The following is a 20,021-nucleotide window of genomic DNA, read 5'->3' as shown; positions in this document are numbered from 1 at the left end:
AGCACTGGCATGAAAACGAGAACATAAAGTACGTGTGACGAAGGCCTTTTTAAAAACAACCTGGCCAGGCACAGGGGCTCACACCTGCTACCCCAGCACTTTGGGAGGCCGAAGTGGGAGGACTGCTTGAAGCCAGGAGTTCAAGACCAGCCTGGGCAACAAAGTGAGACCCGTATCTACAAAAATAAAAAAAACCTGTAGTCCCAGCTACTCAGGATGCTGAGGCAGGAGGATCGCTTGAGCCCAGGAATTTGGAGGCTGCAGTGAGTGATGATCATGCCACTGCACTCCAGCCTGGGCAACAGAGCAAGACCCTGTCTCTAAAAATAAAAAGAAATAAAACATCTTGAGCCGGGGTCTTGGTGGATAAAAACAGCTGGGAATATCTTAGAAGAGAATATGAGAAAAAATTCGGTACAGTGGGGACTATATTCTTTAGACAAAAGTTCCTGAGATCATAATCAGATAAAACAATCAAGTCAAAGATAACCTTATTTGGAAATTTATGAATAATCTATGACACAGAAATATTTTATTAAAAGCTGTTCATCAAAACCAGAAAACAGAGGTATTAAACACCTTCTAGGAAGAGAAGTTTGGCTACACAATCTGTAAGCATAAGCAACATCGCAGGGTAAACACTGAGTAAGAAAGAACTGTTTAAAAAGCACTTGCACACATCATGACTATTGATGGTTGTGTGAGAAAACATTTTAAATGGTCCATTTTCAAGGCATGATAAATCTAAGTCCTGGCAGCCTGCTTGCAAATGTAACACACCACATGGCTCATGCACCTAGAAAGTCACAATAAGCTAACAATGTAGAGGAGGAGTCAGCCCATTAAAGGGAAGAAAGTTTTGTTATTGGGAAATGAAAATTAAGTGGGGAAGGGAATGGGGTATAACCTTACAAGGGGGATAATGAAACTCAGGCAACATCCAGGAAGATCGTAGCCCCATAGTACTCGGCCAGTGAGGAACTGGGGGAGGGACTGGCGTGCTAGGAGATAAATTACCTGTTGTGACTATCCTAGGTGTGCCTGCCCACCAGATACCCGATCTTGCAAGACTGTTATTAAAAAGTCTCACTTTCACTGTTCTTCATGCCTCTAAGTCCATTCTTTGAGTTTGGATGGGTGAGTGTATTTCTCATAGTTGCTATTCATTATGAAGACATTTTATCTTCATTAGAGCAGGCCCAATGGGGTCTCCACTTATAATATTCATTAAAAGTAATTCCTATTTTTCTTAATAATCAAAAAGAGCACTTTAATGTTGCCACGAATTTAAATGAATGAATTTACTAACGAGAGTGGTATTTCCTGAAGTGTATACCATGTGATTGTGTTTCCACCAAGGAAAAGGTTCCAAACAAGACTGGGAAATGCTTTTTTGCAGAGTCCTAGTCCATCTCAGCATAGGAAAACCTCTGAGAGGGCCCAGTGTACTTAGTTTAACTCAGTTTCCCAAGTGACTATAGAATCTTTTTTATTATCTCGAGGGAAAACCATGAACATCTTACCTGATTAATCCTCATGGTACACTGATACGGAAGCCTCTTGGAAACATGCCATTTATGGGGTCTGAAACCCTCTGACAATAATCATTTTCATTTCTTATGGGAAACAGCTGGATTAGCAGACTCTAGGGCGTATTGGTGAAGTACACAAGGATCTCTGTGCCCCTACCCAGAAGATAAGCCTGTGCCAACCACAAGGCAAGAGGGGAGTCCCTGTTCCAAGTTCCCTGTGTTCAGAAATTATGTTTGCGTTGGGCACAGTGGCCCACACCTGTAATCCCAGCACTTTGGGAGGCCGAGGCATGTAGATCACCTGAGGTCAGGAGTTCAAGACCAGCCTGGCCAACATGGTGAAACCCTGCCTCTACTAAAAATACAAAAAATTTGCCAGGCGTGGTGGCAGGCACCTGTAGTCCCAGCTACTTGGGAGGCCGAGGCAGGAGAATCGCTTGAACCCAGGAGGCAAAGGCTGCAGTGAACTGAGATTGCACCATTGCACTCCAGCCTGGGGAACAAGAATGAAACTCTGTCTCAAAAAGGAAAAAAAAAAGAAATTATATTTGCTTGGTTTTGGTACTTCTGCAAAAAAATAAGGAGGAAGGTGCTTGCCAGGGTCTGAGTGAATAAGAAGAACGCTGAGGCTGGAATCTAGCATAGGTCCCTGAAACTGGGTGGGGACATCCCTCCCAACTCACCTTTGGGACAGTAGCCTGGCAGGCCCACAGAGACAAGATGAAAGAAAGCATTCGGTCATTGGCCTCAGTCGCCAAGGGCAGAAATGCCACCTCTAAGGCCCAGTGCACACACCTGCATACGTCCTCCTTTGCATAGCGGGCAGGAGGAAAGCAGGCAAACCTGGGTGGCTCCTGGGGCTGAATTGGATTGGAAAGACAAAGCTCACGAAACCCCTTTCCCCAGTCTCCATCTCTAGGGGCCATGACATTTACCTCACTGATCAAAGGGAACAAAAGTCAACTATGGCCAAGAAAGAAGAGGCAGCCCTCACTCTACCAGGCAATAAAGCAAATGGGCCCCACGAAACACCGTAATAAAGATAGACATGGCTCTCAAGAAGACAAAGACTTCAGCCTAGTCATGTGAAAACCAAAACCCCACAGAAGACCGGTATCCGATGTGACTCAACTTCTCGTGCTGTTCACAATAAAAGGTCTCTCCAACTCAACCCTGGGGCTTAGTGGGGGTGTCAGAGCCGATCCCCTCCTCATGCAAAGTAAACTCATTCCCTCGGGAATTTCTTCCAAGCAAATCAAAACCACTTGAAAGCCGTAAAAAAATGTTACATCCAAAATACTTTGGTAATTTCTGAAATTACGTGGCTCAGGGAAGCACTCTGGATTTGCAGAAAGATTTTGTGCCCTTCATGTCTGGCATAATACATACTTCTCTCATTCATTTTAACCACATCAAGAAATCCCCGAAGAGATTCTACTTTCTCAGCAAGGAAAGTTACAAAAGAGAATGCAAAATGGGCTCGTTTTTCGTGAGCAAAATGAAATACTTTTATGTTTTATTCATGCAAAGTGAAAACTCCTTTCCTTTGCAACATTACAAATTGAATTTGCTCTTGTAAATTGCTGTTAAAGAAAGAAAAAGGAATCAAAAGCAAAGGAAAGTAAAAAAAGCAGGAGTATAAAGGCCCCTTCTTCTGGGGAATGGAAACTCAGGGGATCAATGGGGAGAAATCGAACCTTTCACTGGCAAACACACTTTTAAAATTTGCTGTTTCCATGCCGATCCGGCTGAAGGCACCCACAACCCCACGATCTCGCTGAGGTCCTGTTAGCTACGTGGAACCGTCCCATGATCTCGCTGAGGTCCTGCTAGCTACGTGGAACCGTCCCACGATCTCGCTGAGGTCCTGTTAGCTACGTGGAACCGTCCCACGATCTCGCTGAGGTCCTGTTAGCTACGTGGAACCGTCCCACGATCTCGCTGAGGTCCTGTTAGCTACGTGGAACCGTCCCACGATCTCGCTGAGGTCCTGTTAGCTACGTGGAACCGTCCCACGATCTCGCTGAGGTCCTGCTAGCTACGTGGAACCGTCCCACGATCTCGCTGAGGTCCTGTTAGCTACGTGGAACCGTCCCACGATCTCGCTGAGGTCCTGTTAGCTACGTGGAACCGTCCCACGATCTCGCTGAGGTCCTGTTAGCTACGTGGAACCGTCCCACGATCTCGCTGAGGTCCTGTTAGCTACGTGGAACCATCCCACGATCTCGCTGAGGTCCTGTTAGCTATGTGGAACTCTCCAATGATCTTGCTGAGGTCCTACTAGCTACGTGGAACCGTCTCATGACCTCGCTGAGGTCCTGTTAGCTATGTGGAACCCTCCCATGATCTCGCTGAGGTCCTACTAGCTATGTGGAACCGTCCCATGATCTCGCTGAGGTCCTGTTAGCTATGTGGAACCGTCCCATGATCTCGCTGAGGTCCTGTTAGCTATGTGGAACTCTCCAATGATCTTGCTGAGGTCCTGCTAGCTATGCGGAACCCTCCCATGATCTTGCTGAGGTCCTACTAGCTACGTGGAACCGTCCCATGATCTTGCTGAGGTCCTGCTAGCTATATGGAACCTTCCCATGATCTCGCTGAGGTCCTGTTGGCTATGTGGAACCGTCCCATGATCTTGCTGAGGTCCTGCTAGCTATGTGGACCCCTGAGTGTATTTCTAAATTACACTCATCTGCTAACACTGAGTGAGAATAAGAACATGAGTAATACAGCCCACGTTTCAAAGCCATAACCAAGGCAATGTAACCTAATTCACACTGATTTCATCAGGGAGTGGGAGTGGGAAGCTCTTCCTGCTTTGTGGGACAACTGGACTCATTAGGGTCTGGAACAGCCTCTCATCCTCTAGATCACATGATCAAGTGTACTTCAAGTGTCCCTGAGGTCTGACTCCTCTCCAACCTCCACTGTCTTTAAAAGGAAGCCATGTCATTAGCTGCATCTGCTAGCATGTGTTTAAAAGTCAAGGGCTAACATTCATTAAGCACCTGTCATGTCCCCATCACTGAACCGATTACTGTATACATACACATGCACATATACGTATGTATTGTGATCCTTATTATGATCCTCACTTCACAGATGAGAGAACTGAGGTTCAGAAAACTTGAATAATTTTGTCAACTGGAGTTTGAATCATTTGTTTCCTTCCAGACATGTAGCATTTGGCCTTAAAGAGTTAGGGTGAGCTGAAAACCTCATCAAGACAAACCACTGACAATCTGACCTTAAGAAAACCCAAGCTCATCCACTTGTACACGTATGTAATGTAACGAGCTCCACACCTTGGTTCCTGCCTTAAAAACAAACATGGAGGACAGGAACCCGGAAAAGCTCAAGCATCTTATACCCAGGGCCTTCCACCAAAGCTAAATGTTTTTAATGACGACCAAACATCACCAGAGAGCTTCCTTGTAAAATTAATCCATGCATCTCTCCAGGGCTACAGCTCTGGCAAGCAAGGGAATGACATAATCTATCCACCCATTCCCCCACAGCACCTGGCCCAGCTGTCATCATTCACTACTCCGTTAGAAAAGCTCAAAGATGCAACTGTGCTCCCAGGAAGGCTTATCCAATCGGCAGTGAGAAGAAAGACACTTTAGCTCTCTCTTTTGCAGGCCATTTCTCACATCTAGTTCCAGCATAAATGCTTATTCTTTAACTGATGAATACTTGGCCATAATCCTTCCTTTCTGGTTTAGGACTTGGAACTGAATCAAACGTACTAATGCCCAGCGTTGGTTGACAAAGGCTGTCATAAGCCCAGGTAGACCACACCCCCATTAGAGAGACCAAATGACTCAATAAAAAAGCAGAATGTTCAGAAATGGAACCATAAGCTCAGGAGAGCCGCTCTCTGTTGTCTGGGATTTTTATCCTCTTTTGCAATGCTCTCATCCATTTTCAACAAAGCAATAACAAGCTATCATCGTATAGCTCATCCCTAAATGCTAGGAGATGCTCTAGTACCTTGGGAATTGCCAAAGATTGACTATAATTTAAGAATTAACTGCATTTAATGTAGACCAATTACTTAACAATGGTCTCTGAGTATAAAGTCTGTATAACTGCTACTTTATTAAAATATGCACTTGAAAATCGGAACTCCTTGTTTCCAATCATCCTGGAGAACAGAAAATTTGTAACACATCTAAGATTCATTTCTTATAAATAACATCTTTTCAGTAGGATTTCAGAAAAATATACATCAAATGGAATTTTGATAAGACCAGACCTTTCCAGTGTTAAAAATAGTTTAGCCAATCCCAAACCCCGGAAATTCCTGATATCATGATTTAATGACCTGAGGCTTGTGATGAAAGGCTGTACAACGTCCCCCTTCAAGTAGGCCCTTGATGAAGAAAACAGCAGCAGGAGGGCCTCTGAAATGGCTGAGACTCAACTGAATGAAATGGAATTAATTTTAAAAAGACTGCAGAGAGGAGGGGAAAAAGGGGTTCAGATGGCCTGGGTTGGAAACTTGGTTGAATGAAGAGGGTCAGGAGGAGAAACATGCAGAATTGGAAGGCAGGATCAGGGTCAGAATTGACAAAAGATTTGAGACACAGAAGCCAGGAAGGGAAGCAGTTTGGAGGCTTTAAGAGGCAGGGAACTAGAGACACGCTTTCATTTTGTACATTTCTATACAGAGGCTACACGAGTTTCGTATTCGGTGAAATGCTGCGAGACTATGCTTTGGTGTTCAGCTAGAACAGGGACACGGGCGAGGTGACCCGGACTGCCCCACCCGGGGACTCACCGGCCATTGTCGCGGCCCACGCCCCACACGCGGATGCTGACGATGGGCTGCGAGTGCAGCACGCTGCGGTCCATGGGGTCCACCAGGCTGAGCATGTCGTTCTCCAGGATCAGGTACATGTCTTTCCCCTGGGACACAATGAGAAAACACGCTGTCTTCCTCATGCAGGCCGGAAAGCCTAATTGCATGTGGCATCCAGGAACGCTGTATCAGCCACCAAAAGAAGTCACCCTGCGGTCTGCAACTTGTCTGCCCAAGAAATTTCCTTTCTGGACAAGAATATTGATGTCTTCCAGCTTCCTGTCATACACCCAATTTCTCTCTCCCTCTCTGAGTCCTCTGAAATGTGCTCCCATCCTGCTTTCCAGGCTGCTCTTAAATTTAATTATTTACACTTCTGAATCTTTATGACAAAAGGCTAATGGTGGGTTCCCTGGAGAATTTAGTCTTTCACTAATTCTGTGCTCATCAAACTCTTAGAACCCCCTCTCCCCATTTTCTGGCCAGGTCCTACCAAGCATCCCCTCGATGGCCTTTCCAGACCCACAATGATACCTGCTGCTTCTCGGCTTTTACACCACTTCCTAGCTGTGTGGTCTGCCCAGCAGACAGCAGGCACAGCTTCGTGACATTTCTCAGCACTAACGATGGCTAACATTTAAATGACTACATTAGGCCACATGCTTAAGGTGCACTGGCTCACGATCTCTCTAAATTGCCCTCTGAGGGCTTGGATTGTTACTATCACCAGTTGGCAGTTGGGGAAACTGACACTGAAAGTTTAAGTAACTTGCTCAAGGTCTGACACAGAACCTGTGGGTGCTGCTGGGATCCCAGCATGGGGGAACACCCAGGTTTCTCAACTCCTGCACTGTCCGGAGTCTTACACTCCGGTGTCCCATCTCCCCACCTGTGTTAGCTTTCTGTGGGCAGAAGCACCAGACTACTGATTCCCCCTGCAATCTCCCAGGCATAATTTTAGGACATCATTAAATAACTGTTGCACAGCTGAAACACTCTCTCTCCTCAAGGTCATCTAGATGCTATGGCACTGATGATGGAAGATCTGGCTCGGCAGAACAGTGAGGCTTCTTGGTAGGTCTTCAAATCTCAAAGTGAAACAGATAAACTGCTTTCTGGTATAGTTTTTGGGAACAATGTTTTAGTTTCCCACCAAATATTCTCAGAGTGAAATACAGCTCTAATGCTCAGGGAGGCAGAGATAGGTATCTTGGTGCCTCTGTCAGCCAGTGTTGAAGCTGTGGCCTGTGTCTACAGCTGAGATCCAGCCTGGTCTCAAATCTTCCCCCAAGAGCAGCTAAGCCATTTACGGATGAAAGCACTGGCAGAAAACACAACTCGTGTCGACTACTGTGGTGAAACAGATTCACACAGCCTGGAGCATGCTGCCTTAGACCTACGGCTCCTCTAAAGGTCAATCATTCACATGTTAGTATAAATCACAACCACCTTCCTTGTAAATCCTGGCCAAGAAGGAACAGCATTTTTGACTGAAGGAGAGAGAAAATAGGTGGAGAATTTGGTGGAAACACAGGCCTGGGTTTTGTTCTTTATTTTTTTTTGAGATGGAGTCTCGGAGTCTCGCTTTGTTACCCAGGCTGGAGTGCAATGGCATGATCTTGGCTCACTGCAACCTGTGCCTCCCAGGTTCAGGTGATTCTCCTACCTCAGCCTCTCGAGTAGCTGGGACTATAGATGCATGCCACCATATCCGGCTAATTTTTGTATTTGTAGTAGAGACGGGGTTTCAGCATGTTGGCCAGGCTGATCTCAAACTCCTGACCTCAGGTCATCCATCTGCCTCAGCCTCCCAAAGTGCTGGGATTACAGGCATGAGCCACCATGCCCAGCCATGCTTGGGTATTTGGATGGGAGATAATGCAGTGAGAGAGGACAGTAAGGTCAAACAATAGAAGAGTCTAAATGGCTTTTCTTGGATGGAAGAAAATTCTTCCAGTTCTCCCTTATGCCTGGAATCTAAAAGTCAGCTTGGCAATGCAGTGATTCAGCTCCACTTTAAGGCAGATAAACTCCACCATGGAAAGGCTTGGAAACCTACCTCCCATTGAGACGTGCTGCTAGGAGAAAATGTGAGTGGAGTTACAGTCAGCTCAACCAAAAAGCAAACTTTTCAACCACTGCTCTGTTCACTAGAAGCAGAGAGAACAGCATCTATTCATGTAGGAAACACTATTCCAAGATGCTCCCAAAATGCTTTTTCTACAGGTCTCGGGCACACCAGGAATACAGCTTTTCCGGTTTGATGTGAGTTTTATACACATTTGGTATCTGTACTTACTTCTTTCCTTTCTGAAATTATCTCAACTAACATTTCAAAACGTAATCACTCTGTTAAAAGGGAGAAATATATAAACATCAATTCCATAATTCATGTATAATGTTGATTCCTCAGAACGTAAGTAAAGAAGAATGTTATAAAAGGATAATTTGTCAACTTTTAGAGTAGAAGCATCAACATTTTTGTGTGTATGTGTGGAAGTCACCTTCCCCTTTGAGAATATGGGTCCTTCTTCCAGTCTGCAAAACTGCTCTTAAAGACTGGCACATCCCATTTTGCAGGCATGTTTAGGGGAGTTCTGGGTCCCTAATGCTCACCCATAAATCTGTGTCACTTAGCTACTGAGAAACGCTCTCTCTCCAGGCCCCAGTCCTCACTGGGATCTGGCAGTGCTGAGGGATCAGTCACGCGGGGGCACCATGCCTACACTTCCTGCATTCATGGGAAAAGACACCTGAAAAACACCTCGGAGCCCCTTAGGACCACGTCACCGAGCTGTGGGGCTTCCTGAAACACAGGAGAACGCAAACAGCCTGCCGGACATCATTCTCCGCGCCACTTACCTCTCCCCAAATCCCGACCGTGTCTCGGATGTCATTTTTGCAATAGGAAAGTTGCCTGATGCAGTTGTTGACCGCAACACTACTTTTACCGGGGGCGAGGTCTTCTTCTGCCATCTCTACCCATCCCAGAGAACGCACAGCAAAACACTGGAAGATAGAGTAAGAGGACAGGAAGTCACTCCATGGTTTGGCCAATCATACCAGTTTACACTACTCCCCTCCCACAACTACAAGGTACTACACTTAATGCACTTCTATTTGCTTCATTATGTTCAATCCTCTAATTGAGTTAACAAATCCTCTACTGCTGGAAATTAAATGGTAACTACTTTTTGCTATTAAAAAAAATGTAGTGACAAATATCTTTTTGCCTGACACGTGCATGTGTTCAGATTTCTTCCTTAGAATAGATTACTAGAAGCAGGCCAGGTGCGGTGGCTCACGCCTGTAATCCCAGCAATCTGGGAGGCTGAGGTGGGTGGATCACCTGAGGTCAGGGGTCTGAGACCAACCTGGCCAACATGGCGAAACCCCATCTCTACTAAAAATACAAAAATCAGCCAGTCTTGGTGGCGGGTGCCTGTAACTCCAGTTACTCAGAAGGCTGAGCCAGGAGAATCGTTGAACCCAGGATGCGGAGGTTGCAGTGAGCCAAGTTGGCACCATTGCACTCCAGCCCGGGAGACACGGGGAGACTTCATCTCAAAAAAAAAAAAAAAGAAAAAAGGAATAGATTACCAGAAATATAAGTATAGGGCTTATATTATAAAAATTTGGACACAAAAATTTCTAAGCTCCTGATACCTCTTACAAGGCAGTTTTTTAAATAGTGAGAAATGTAACCCCATGAAATCTGTTATTTGGTAAGCATCTAGAAACGATGGAAACAGAATGAATTAAATACATGTTAGGCACTTGTTTCTAATAACAGAGAAGCAAGATGTTTTCTCTAATACCCAGAAAGGCAGAAAAATGAGGAAAAAAAGTATCCACTCATGATAACAAATAAGTGTGTCAAGTCCTACAGCGTGACAAGGGAATCTTTACATGCCGAAGTGCTTGCAGAATTGACAGATTCATGCTTTTAAAACCATTTATTCTTGTATCACTTAGAGATACTTTGAGATCATACTACCTCTCTTTTTTAAAAGTTCTGCAATTCAATTTTTCCCTTTAATTAAGAAAATACTATATGCTGCATATTATAACAAGTAAAAAATCCAAAGACATATGAAGAAAAAACTTCACAGCGCATGTGAGGGTGACTTGGCTACAGCGTTTGCCTTGCCGGTGATCACCAGGGTTGCTGTGTGCCTGAGCTGGGTCCCTCATCCCTCTCTGCACCCCTGATCCCATGCAAGCTGTCCAGCAGTTGCAGAGGCCACCTTCCCCGAAAGGCAGACATGGAGCCACCCTTCCTTGGGAGCCAACAGACTGGCTCTCGAAGAACAGTTTTTAAAGTTTCCAAATGCGAGCTTCATAACCAAATGAAGAAATGCAGCAAAGTGTCCTAAAGTGATCACATTCGGTCTAGTGCCACCTTCCCTCTTCCGGTCACCGTGCGCAGACCGGGCACCCCCTTCCTGAGTAGCTGATCACACTTTGTCAGGGGAAAAAAAACTCACGAAAGTATCAAAGACAAAACAGTCCATTTAAGCAAACACTGTGCTGATCCTCAGGTCCTAGATAGAGGAGAAAGCTATGCGACCACCTCAGCGGCCACTCTGCTGATGGTGCACAAGGTGCCTTTCACAAAGAAACCAAAAAAAGGAAGGCAGTCCCCGTGACAACCACAGAAGCTACTCAGGAGTCCGAGTCTTGGGGAAAGGTTCTGCACATGTACACACTGCAGGGAACCAGCCCAATGGTGAAGAGGAGGTCCCGGGTGCCAGAGCTGGCTGTGGCCAATTCAGGGCTGGCCAGGTCTTGCCTGGCCTGCCTGCCCCTCCGCAGCTCTGCTCCCTCAGTCTCAGACCAAAGTGTGTTTCTCCAGGTGGATGTGTTGGATATTCCACAGAAGCACCCCACCAAATGTGCTGCTTTATGAAAATGCATGATTTTGCCAGTCTGACCCCTAAGTGCCCAGGGCCTGCTGTTTCTCCAGAAAGTGCTGTGCAGCCCACTAACCTCTCTCCCATGTCGGTTCCCAACCCAGGCCCTAGTCAGTAAAATCACAGTGTCCCAGCTGACTCCCCTGGCCTGCCATTCCAACCTTGTCTCCTACCACCTCTATTCAAACGTCAAAAGTATTAACTCAGTCAGTCCTCACCCCAACCCTTTGAGGTCGATACTAAGTTACTGTACCCATTTTATACATGAGGAAACTGGGTGCAGCACAGAGTTGGTAAGTGGCAGATCCAGGATTCAAACCTGGGCAGTTTGGCTTCTGGGCTCCTACACTTAACTACTTTGTTATATGCCTCTGAGATTTTCACAGGGGGACAATGTCAGATGGGGTTAGGATGATAAAGAGGGCTGGATAAACAGCCGGTAACCTCAATACAGTTTTTTTTTTTTTTTTTTTTCCGAGACAGGTTCTTGCTCTGTCACCCTGGCTGGAGTGCAATAGCATGATCTTGGCTCACTGCAACCTCCACCTCCTGAGTTCAAGTGATCCTCCTGCCTCAGCCTCCCAAGTAGCTGGGATTACAGGTGCACACCACCATGCCTGGCTAATTTTTGTACTTTTGGGAGAGATGGGGTTTCATCATGTTGGCCAGGCTGGCCTTTAACTCCCTGACCTCAAGTGATTGGCCTGCCTTGGCCTCCAAAGTGCTGGGACTACAGGCGTGAGCCACTGCACCCAGCCCTTAATACAGTTCTGAGTGTGTGTGGATCAAGAGTAGGAACGACCTGCATTCTAATCTCAGCTCTCTGATGTACTGGTACTGGGACCTTGGAAAAGTCATTTACCAAGCCTCAATTTTGTTCGTTTGTAAAAATGGGAGTAATAATAATAATTACTTCAGAGAGTTTTCGTGAGGAGAAAATAAGTAGTGAACTTAGCATGTAAAAAACACTTGAACATCTGTTGAATGAATGAGCAAATAAATACAGTGTCATATAACTCTTAACTGAACAATCAAGAAGGAAAAATGAAAGATTTGTTTTAGGGTGACCACATGTCCCAATTTTCCCCTCAATAGTTCTGGGGTATCACTGTCATTCTGGCAAGATATTCAGAGCAGCCCCTTTTACTCTCAAAAAGTGTCCTGGGTTAGACAATAAATTATATGATCACCTTGGTCAAAATTCTAGTGAATTCGGCTTCTGGCATGGAAACTGGGGCTTGGACAGGGTACTGTGGCATGCCCATGTGGAAATGGGGTTCAAGATCCACAGAAGCTGCCATCAGGACAGCATCTCAGTGATCCTGGCCGGGGTGAACCCTAAGACAGTACTGTTACTGTGAGACACTTCTCTTCAAACCAGAAGTCAGAAATGCATTTTCCCACCATCTCCAGCTGCCTACTGTAACATCCTACAACCTAGGACTGCTCAAAAGAATTCAGTAACGACAAAGAAGGTAAAAAAGAACACTGGCCGTTTTCTCTCCTTGGAGTCCAAGATGACAAAAATTTTGATCTAAACAGCTCACTGAACACCAAGAGTATCATTCTTGGCTAAAATATGCAAATCACCCGACCTCATCCAAGCACATTAAGAATACTGTTTTTGCTGGACGTGGTGGCTCACGCCTGTAATCCCAGCACTTTTGGAGACCAAGGCCGGTGGATCACTTGAGGATAGGCGTTCCAGACCAGCCTGGCCAACATGGTGAAACCCCGTTTCTACTAAAAATACAAAAATTAGCCAGGTGTGGAGGAGGACACCTGTAATTCCAGCTACTCGGGAGGCTGAGACAAAAGAATCATGGCAAAAGAATCGTTTGAACCTGGGAGGTGGAGGCTGCAGTGAGCTGAGATCGCACCACTGCACTCTAGCCTGAGCGACAAGAGCAAAACTCTGTCTCAAATAAAAAAGAAAAAAAATTGTTTTGTCATATTGATGAATAAAAGCCTGACATGTTACTATAGTGAGTTTATCTAAAGTCATTTTTCTTGTGTAACCCTGCTGTTGTTTGAATTTAGTCTCTCATCTGAAGAGTTTCACCCCATTCTGTGTGGCCAAAGTGAAAGGAAACAGGTATACAGGGAACATGCAGCTTGGCCCGAGGGGCCAGCTTGGCTTCTTCCCAAAGAATGGAGCAGCAACGAGCAACCTGCACTGTTTGGTGATGCCCCCGTGTGGCCAGGAAGGTTCATAACCACCACCACTTTCCCTTAAACCCAGGAAGGGATGCTGGGCGTAATCAGTTCTGGGAATAAAGGCTCGTCTTGGAGCATGGGAAGAACTCAAAATATTTAATGAAGTCATCTGCCACTTAAAAAAAAATGTTAATAAAAAAAATCAACATATACACTTTGACTTATGCCCATTCTTCAATAATTCTTAACCAAAAGGGCAAAAGAGTAATGGTTCAGGGTAGAACCGTGTCATCAGAGGGGTCTGGATTCAAGTCATCATTTTGCTGCTTTCTGGCTGGTGACTTTAGGTTAAGTCACTTCAGGTCTCTAAGTCTCAGTCTCTTCATCTGTAAAATAATAATGCTACCTATACTTACAGCATGTGCAAGGCCTAAAGAAGATAATGCTGGTAAAATGCTTAGCATCATGCCTGGCAGATAGTCAAAACTTGGCAAATGCTCATTGTTATTTTTTGTTTGTTTATTGTTTTTGAGATGGAGTTTCACTCTTTCATGCAGACTGGAGTGCAGTGGCGTGGCGTCAGCTCACTGCAACCTCTGTCTCCCAGGTTGAAACGATTCTCCTGCCTCAGCCTCCTGAGTAGCTGGGTTACAGGCATGTGCCATCACGCCTTGCTAATTTTTTGTCTTTTTAGTAAAGATGAGGTTTCACCATGTTGGCCAGGCTGGTCTCAAACTCCTGACCTCAGGTGATCCACCCATCTTGGCCTCCCAAAGTGCTGGGACTATAGGCATTTGCCACAGCATCTGGCTTTTATTATTATTATTATTGATAAACTTTTACTCTTTTCTATTAGTGGATTTTAAGGATTTCTCTAGTTTAATAGATTTCAGCCAAAGCCAGCATGTGGAGATGTACTGTAGACCATGATACATATGAATATATGACCTGGAGGGCTTTCTTAAAACACATAACAGGTCGGGCACGGTGGCTCATGCCTGTAATCCCAGCACTTTGGGAGGCTGAGGTGGGTGGACCACTTGAGGTCAACAGAGTGAGACCCCATCTCAAAAAAAAAAAAAAAAAAAGAAACACACACACAGAGAACACTGGACCCCTTCCCCAGAGTTTCTGATTCAGTAGGTCTGGCTAGGACCCAAGAGTCTCTATTTCTAACAAGCTCTCAGATGATACTGAAGCTGTGATCCGGGAGCCACACCTTGAGAACCACTGCTATAGACAGATGGCTCCTTTCTTTACCCAAAGTTATGTGGTTCCTCAGATTGAAAGTAAAATCTAGGTTCAAATCCCAGGGCTGCCTCTTACCATTTTTGACCTTGGGTGAGTTAGTTAACCTGTCTGTGTCTCAATGTCCTCGTTATAAAACGTGGGTACTAAAAATAACTTGTCTCACAACAACCTATCAAATGTTGTGAGGATTAACTGGGCTAAATTCAAGTTTGCTGCTGCTTCTGTTATTGTTGTTAGTTACTATGGGCATTTAAGGGATCTGGGTCATGGCTGACCCAGAAGGGACACAGCTTTTGACCTGGGCCCCCTTCTCTCCCATTTGTTTTCTCTTCTTCCACAGTGGAATCGAGTCATCCTATCTTAGTTGTAAAACCTATCTTGTGTGGAGCTTCTATCTCTGAGTTTTATAATACAGCCATCTTCTTGCAGAGGACCTCTCCTTAAAATGTGCGTTGTGGAGCAGAACACAGAGCAAAGCCTGGGTATCTATGACCAGATGGTCCTCGGTTCAAACTGTATTCCAATTGGTGGATGCTCAGCCTCCAGGCATCTAAGGTTACTCAGTTGAACAGTGATAAGGAAATGAAGAAGAGCAAGTGGCTGGGACATTGTAGGCCCTCAGCAAGTATGTACTTTGTTCTCTCTGGTTCCAGAAGATACTATTATTTCAATTTTTGTTTTCCCCAGTCTTCCATTTCTCTTTTCCCTTGCTGAATTTCTAGGTTTCTGTCCTTTTCCTTCCTCTGGGCTTTAATGCAGGCAGCAAAATGAGAGTGTGCTGTCAGAAAACTGGGGGATCTCCTCCAGGGACCAGGAGGGGCAGGGGATGCAGTGAGGGGTGAGACCAGGGGCCGGGAGCCAGTGAGCTGTGGGATACAGGCCTTGCCTCTAGCCAGGTGAGTTGGCCTCGGGGTACAGGACCAAAGAAGACAGTGGTAAAATGAGCTCATGTCCACTAAGGAGCATATCCAACACCCAGGGCACAGCCACTGCTCTGTGACTGTTGAGGGATAGTGACCAAAAGGTAAATGGTACCAGAACATATAACAACATTACGTTACAGATGTTAAAAAACTAAAAAAGTTCACATCAAAAAGCTAAAATGTGGCCCAACACTACAAATTACTACAAATGTAATCCTAATTAACAGTCATCTATGGGAATTACTTACCATTCAAGCCTAATTATCCGATAGCACAATAACAACTGTGTATTTGCACTGATAACATTTACTGAGTGACTAGTTCCTGGAGGACCTACAGAGATGAGCGTCCTTTCTTCCCTGTAGATACATCTGAGTTAACTGAGAGTATCTGAGAGTAGATAAGTTCCTGCTCTTGAGAAGCTTGTGACACAGCAGACACATAGCAGCAATCTATAGCACGGACCATGAAGGTGCACTGAGGCACAAGCATGGGTTGGGAGCTCATGGAAGGAGAGTTTTTTGTTTTGTTTTTTTTTTTGTTTCTGAGACGGAGTCTCACTCTGTTGCCCAGGCTGGAGTGCAGTGGCAGCGCCTTGGCTCACTGCAACCTTTGCCTCCTGGGTTCAAGCAATTCTCCTGCCTCCGCCTCCCAAGTAGCTGCGATTACAGGCGTGCGCCACCACGCTCAGCTAATTTTCTGTATTTTTAGTAGAGACAGGGTTTCACCATGTTGGCCAGGCTGGTCTCCAACTCCTGATCTCAAGTGATTCACCCGTCTCGGCCTCCCAAAGTGCTGGGATTACAGGTGTAATCTGGGCTTTTTTTTTTTTTTTTTAATTCAGAGTTAGTGATGGACAGCTTCTTAAAAGACATGAAATTGAGCTGAGCCTTGCAGGACAGATTAATTCATTTATTCAACAAATATTTATGACACCTACCATATGCCAGGCACCGGAGACTTATTATCAATGGGCCAAACAGACCAAACACTCTGCCCTACATAGTATTTCAAAAAACTGGAAGGGCATATTTGTTTGATGGCCACATCCAAGGTCACACAGCTCTGTGGGCATGGATCAATAAGAGTAAGGTACAACTATGGGAGAAGGGGCCCAGAGCAGAGTGGCTTGGGGCCCAGGTGTTCAAGCCACTAACTCTGGGATGAAATCTCAGGTCAGCCACTTATAAGCAGTGTGACCCAGGTTACTCAATCTTGGTGAGCCTCATTTTCCTCATCTGTTGCTGTGAGGATAACAGGATGGACCTCATAGGGTCCTGGCAAGATGAAATGGGATGGCTTAGATTAAGAATCTTGCAAAGGGCCTGGCCCAAAGGAAATAGGTGAGAAAAGGTGACCACTATTTTCTCAAGGTCTCTGATTCCCCAGTCCTGACACATCATTGCCAGCTATACCAATCTAGTTTTGTTTTTACAATTAATGACTGAGCAATGCTAAGGATACCCCTAGGTGGTGGGGGACAGGGAGAGATGCAGAGCCTGGTGGGGGTGGGGGATGCTCTGTCCTCTTCAGAAGGGCAGGCTCCATCTTATCAGCTGACTTCAGGGTTTTTTTTTTTTTTTGGAGACAGAGTCTTGCTCTTGTCACCCAGGCTGGAGTGCAGTGGCGCGATCTCGGCTCACTGCAACCTCTGCCTCCCAGGTTCAAGCCATTCTTCTGCCTCAGCCTCCCCGAGTAGCTGGGATTACAGGCACCCGGCACCACACCCAGCTATTTTTTTGTATTTTTAGTAGAGACGGGGTTTCACCATGTTGGCCAGGCTGGTCTCAAACTTCTGACCTCAGGTGATCCACCCATCTCGGCCTCTCAAAGTGCTGTGGTATTACAGGCATGAGCCCGGCTTTTTTGTTTTGTTTTGTTTTTGAGACTGAGTCTCTCTCTGTCTCCCAGGCTGGAGTGCAGTGGTACGATCTCAGCTCACTGCAAACTCCGCCTCCCAAGTTCAAGCGATTCTTGTGCCTCAGCCTCCTGAGCAGCTGGGATTATAGGTGCCCATCACCATGCCCAGCGAATTTTTGTATTTTTAGTAGAGATGGGGTTTCACCATGTTGGCCAGGCTTGTCTCCAACTCCTGACCTCAAGTGATCTGCCCACTTCAGCCTCCCAAAGTGCTGGGATTACAGGCGTGAGCCACCACACCCAGACACACTTCAGGGATTTTATTAAGGGTTCACGGACCTGGGAGATCCATGGATGGGCTTCAGGAAGTTCTAAACACCCTGAAAATATATCCAAAATTATGTGTGTGTATGTGTGTGTGTGTGTGTGATGGAAAGATGGTCCAAAGCTCTCACCAGTTTTCCAAAAGCTGTAAAAATACAAAGTACAGTAAATCTTCACTTAACATCGTTGATAGGTTTTTAAAAACTGTGACTTTAAGCAAAATGACCTACCTTGAATAAGGTTGTTTCCTTCAACTTCTTTCAATGCTGTTTTGCTATAATGTTGATGAGAAAAAAATCTGCTTTCCTTATACATAATTTCTCTTGAAGTTGGAGTTTCTGAGAACTCACTAATAATGTTAAGTATAGATTTACTGTACTTTAAGAGAGTTAGATAGCAGAGCGCTCACTTGTCAAGACATCAACACGTATTTTATGTGTGTATACACATCAGGGCTAGTAAAAGCTTTCTAGTTAGCATCACAGTCCGCTTTTGGTTAGTGGATGAGGAAAACGGTTAAATGGCTCTACAGTGGAAATGATCAGGAATTTAAGGGTGAACAGAAGAAACGGGTACAGGGAAGTAGGGAGGGGCAAGAAAGGGCTGCACAACTTCCAGGTGGCTGGCAGTTGAGCCGACAGGCAGGACTGAATGACTTGTGAAGGTGAGAAAGTCTGACCCAGGTTTTTTTTTTTCTTTTCTAAGACGGGGTCTCACTCTGTCACCGAGGTTGGAGTACAGTGGTACAATCATGGCTCACTACAGCCTTGACCTCCCAGGCTCAAGCAATCCTTCCACCTCAGCCTCCCAAGTGGCTGGGACTACAGGCGTCCACCACCACACTCTGCTAATTTTTTATTTTTTGTAGAGTAAAGATCTCGCCATGTTGCCCAGGCTGGTTTCAAGCTTCTGAGCCCAAGTGATCCTCCCACTTTGGCATCCCAAAGTGCTGGGATTACAGGCGTGAGCCACCCCACTGGACCCAACACCCAGTTTTTAATACAAAAAACTGGCCAGGCACAGTGGATTGTGCTCATGCCTATAATCCCAACTACTTGGGAGGCTGATGCAGGAGGATCACTTGAGGCCAGGAGTTCAAGACAAGCCTGGGTGACAAAGTGAGACATGGTCTGTAAAAAAAATTTTTTTTAATTAGCTAGGCACAGTGGTGCATACCTGTCATCCCAGCTACTAGAGAGGCTGAGGTGGGAGGATCACTTGAGCTCAGGAGTTCGAGGCTGCAGTGAGCTAGGATCAAGCCACTTTATTACAGCTTAGGTGAGAGAGCGATACTCCATCTCTAAAAAAAGCAATAATAAAATTAAAAAATGGGCCGGGTGTAGTGGCTCACGCCTGAAATCCCAGCACTTTGGGAGGCCAAGGTGGGCAGATCACCTGAGGTCAGGAGTTTGAGACCAGCCTGGTTAACATGGTGAAACTCCATCTCTACTAAAAAAAATACAAAAATTAGCTGGGCGTGGTGGCAGGCGCCTGTAATCCCAGCTACTCGGGAGGCTAAGGCAGGAGACTTGCTTGAAGCCAGGAGGCAGAAGTTGCAGTGAGCCGAGATCGTGCCACTGCACTCCAGCCTGGGCAACAGAGCGAGACTCCATCTCAAAAAAAAAAAAAAAAAAAAAAGATGCAAGACACTGATTTTGGTGTAAGCCCCTCTGATATTATCCTTGATGCACCAGCAAAGGGCCTCTTACAGAGATGGCTGATGTTGTCAGGGGAATTAAAGGAGAACGTTGGCAGAGAAAAAGGAACATGCAAAAGTTTCAATGTAGAGAACAGGGATTCAACATGAGAGAAATAGAAGCCACAGGGAACTGGCAGGGTTTTGGGGAGGATACACACACCACTGCAGGATATGGGATTCCAGCCTGTCTTGCTAGATCCTAGGAACATGGTGATCCTGGCTGCTGCCTACACTGCAGAGCTGCTCTATGGAGAACTTTTCTATCTGTGTTCTGGGGGTCAGGTGGAAAAAAGCCATGTATTCCTGCTATATGTGACTATGAAGAAGAACCTTTTTAATAATCATATGGCCCACATACTATTTATTTCACATTGGTGGACAGAATAATGTACACTTAGGGTACATTTGTTATATTTGATAGCCCATGTTTTGTGATATTTCCCTAAGAGTTAAGAAGAGCCCTCTGTCATCTCCCACAGTTACTGCAGCCAGTAGAAACAGCAACGGGTCTGATTTCTGCCTTCAGCCCAGGGTCTTTTCACCGCCCAGGTTTCACTG

General features: G+C 45.6%; 1 protein-coding gene across 10 annotated transcripts in view; it reads right to left on the bottom strand.

Moving 5' to 3' along the window:
- The window catches only part of LOC105487718 (amyloid beta precursor protein binding family B member 2), a 410,283-nt gene that overhangs the window by 74,570 nt on the left and 315,692 nt on the right, over positions 1–20,021 (bottom strand). For all 10 annotated transcript variants that reach the window (XM_071093688.1, XM_011751293.3, XM_011751301.3 and 7 more), the window contains 2 exons: positions 9,199–9,345; positions 6,316–6,443 (listed from right to left, as the gene is read on the bottom strand). In XM_071093688.1, the coding sequence (XP_070949789.1) occupies positions 6,316–6,443; positions 9,199–9,345 (275 nt within the window). The remainder of the gene's footprint in view (positions 1–6,315; positions 6,444–9,198; positions 9,346–20,021) is intronic.

The sequence above is a fragment of the Macaca nemestrina genome, chromosome 3, assembly GCF_043159975.1.
Source record: "Macaca nemestrina isolate mMacNem1 chromosome 3, mMacNem.hap1, whole genome shotgun sequence".
Taxonomy (NCBI): Eukaryota; Metazoa; Chordata; class Mammalia; order Primates; family Cercopithecidae; genus Macaca; species Macaca nemestrina.
Note: the sequence above shows the minus strand (reverse complement) of the source record. Positions and strands in the feature narration are given on the sequence as shown.